The 1,891-nt window shown below is 42.8% G+C and overlaps 1 protein-coding gene across 1 annotated transcript; it reads right to left on the bottom strand.

Moving 5' to 3' along the window:
* Positions 1-219: 219 nt before the first annotated feature.
* Positions 220-1,170, bottom strand: LOC132249876 (olfactory receptor 2A12-like). Its single transcript, XM_059725536.1, has one exon. It carries the CDS (start codon positions 1,168-1,170, stop codon positions 235-237), a length of 936 nt encoding a protein of 311 aa, XP_059581519.1. The 3' UTR covers positions 220-234.
* Between the last annotated feature and the right edge of the window lie 721 nt (positions 1,171-1,891).

Below are 1,891 nucleotides of genomic sequence, written 5' to 3' on the forward strand. Positions count from 1 at the left end.
CAAGTCTAGTCAGGTACCTGATGAACTCGCTTGTCGCCAACAAGCCCAATTTGATAGTGGCTCAGCTTATTACAAGTTTCACAGATCCATGTGTTGTCCGAGTTGGAGTCCAAGTTTATGCACATTTATATATATATTTATTTAACACATATTTAATTGATTGACATGTATATTAATATGGCATGAAAATATGAGAATACAGAGGAATACAGTTAGGCTAAGTAGGAAAGATAATTATGTTGAATGATAGAATTTTTCCATCCTGAGAACTTTCACCAGGGCTCCCTTCACCTGTTTGTTCCTCAGGCTGTATATCAGGGGGTTCAACATGGGGTTGATGAAGCTGTAAAAGAGGGAGAGAATTTTCTGTCGATGTTGTGAACTAGTCCCTGACCCCATGCACATGAAGATGGCTGTACCATAAAAGAGACCCACTGTCAGGAGGTGGGAGCTGCAGGTGGAAAAAGTTTTGCGCTGCCCCTCAGCAGAGTGGATGCTCAGGATGGCAGCCAGGATGTGCAGATAGGAAATGAGAATTAGGCAGAAGGGGCACAGGAGAAAGAACACACAGACAGCAAAGATCATAATTTTGTTGATAGTAGTGTCAGCACAAGCCAACTTAAAGACAGCCAGAATTTCACAGAAAAAATGGTCCACTTGCCTGGGGCCACAGAAGGGCAACCGCAGGGCCAGACCTGTTTGCAGCGCCCCAAACAGAAAACCACAGACCCATGAACATGCCATCAGAGTGAGGCACACTCTCCAGTTCACAATGAGACTGTAGCGCAAGGGGTGACAAATTGCCACGTACCGATCATAAGACATCACTGTCAGCAACAGACACTCTGTTAGGGCCAAGGCCAGGTAGAGGTATATCTGTGTCCCACATGCAGCAAATGAGATGGTTTTTCTCTGGAGAAGGAGGCTCCCCAGCACATGGGGGACATTACTGGAAGCATAGCATAAGTCTAATATGGAGAGATGGCAGAGGAAGAAATACATGGGGGTGTAGAGTTGGGGATCCAGACAGACTAGCACAAATACAAGTGCATTTCCAGTCAGTGAGGCAACATAAATGACAAAGACGACCCCAAACAGGAATAGCTGCACTTTTGGCCCTGTACAGAATCCCGACAGGATGAATTCTGTGACGAATGTTTGATTTTCCATTTTAGACAGAGTTGTTCAATGCACAAACCAGCATTGTTAGTATCTGGAAGAAGAGAAACTGAACATGTGAAAATAAGGCAAATATCAAGTTTTGATCTCTTGAGAAACACCAACTCATTTACATTTATTTACATTTCACATAGATCCTGATCCTTCCCCCATGGACTTCACTGGGAACTAAATCAAGCTACCAATATGGAAAGGTATGTAAATGGTAATCGCATCACTTCCTGTGCATCAAGAACTGTGTTTGTGCAGCCTTGTAAAAACATTCCTCACAATTTTGTCCAGAAACATTTTTCCTTTTGACTGGTGAGAAGATAATATTTCAATTCTTTTCTTGGTGAGATGAGTGAATGTTTTTATATTCAAAGCAATACATTGTCAAATAATTCTGCAAAGCTGTCTTAGAAGCGTAGAAAAGTAGGTTTGCATGGAACATCAGGGTTCATTTAACTGAGCTCACTGATCCAGGTAGGATCACCCCTGAACAATTCACTCCAGTCAAGTGTATGCCTAGCCTATTCTTAAAAATTCCCAAAGAGAGAGATTCCACAACCTCTCTAGGTGGCCTGTTCCAATACATAACCACTAGGGCTGTGTAAAGCTTCGGGTGTTGAGTCAATTGGGAGGAAATTCAGCCTAATTTGGCGGCCGAATCTCCAAATCCGAATCGAATCAGGAGACCAATTAAAAGGTCCAAATCATTTCAAAGCTCTCC

The sequence above is a fragment of the Alligator mississippiensis genome, chromosome 4, assembly GCF_030867095.1.
Source record: "Alligator mississippiensis isolate rAllMis1 chromosome 4, rAllMis1, whole genome shotgun sequence".
NCBI classification, from domain to species: domain Eukaryota; kingdom Metazoa; phylum Chordata; order Crocodylia; family Alligatoridae; genus Alligator; species Alligator mississippiensis.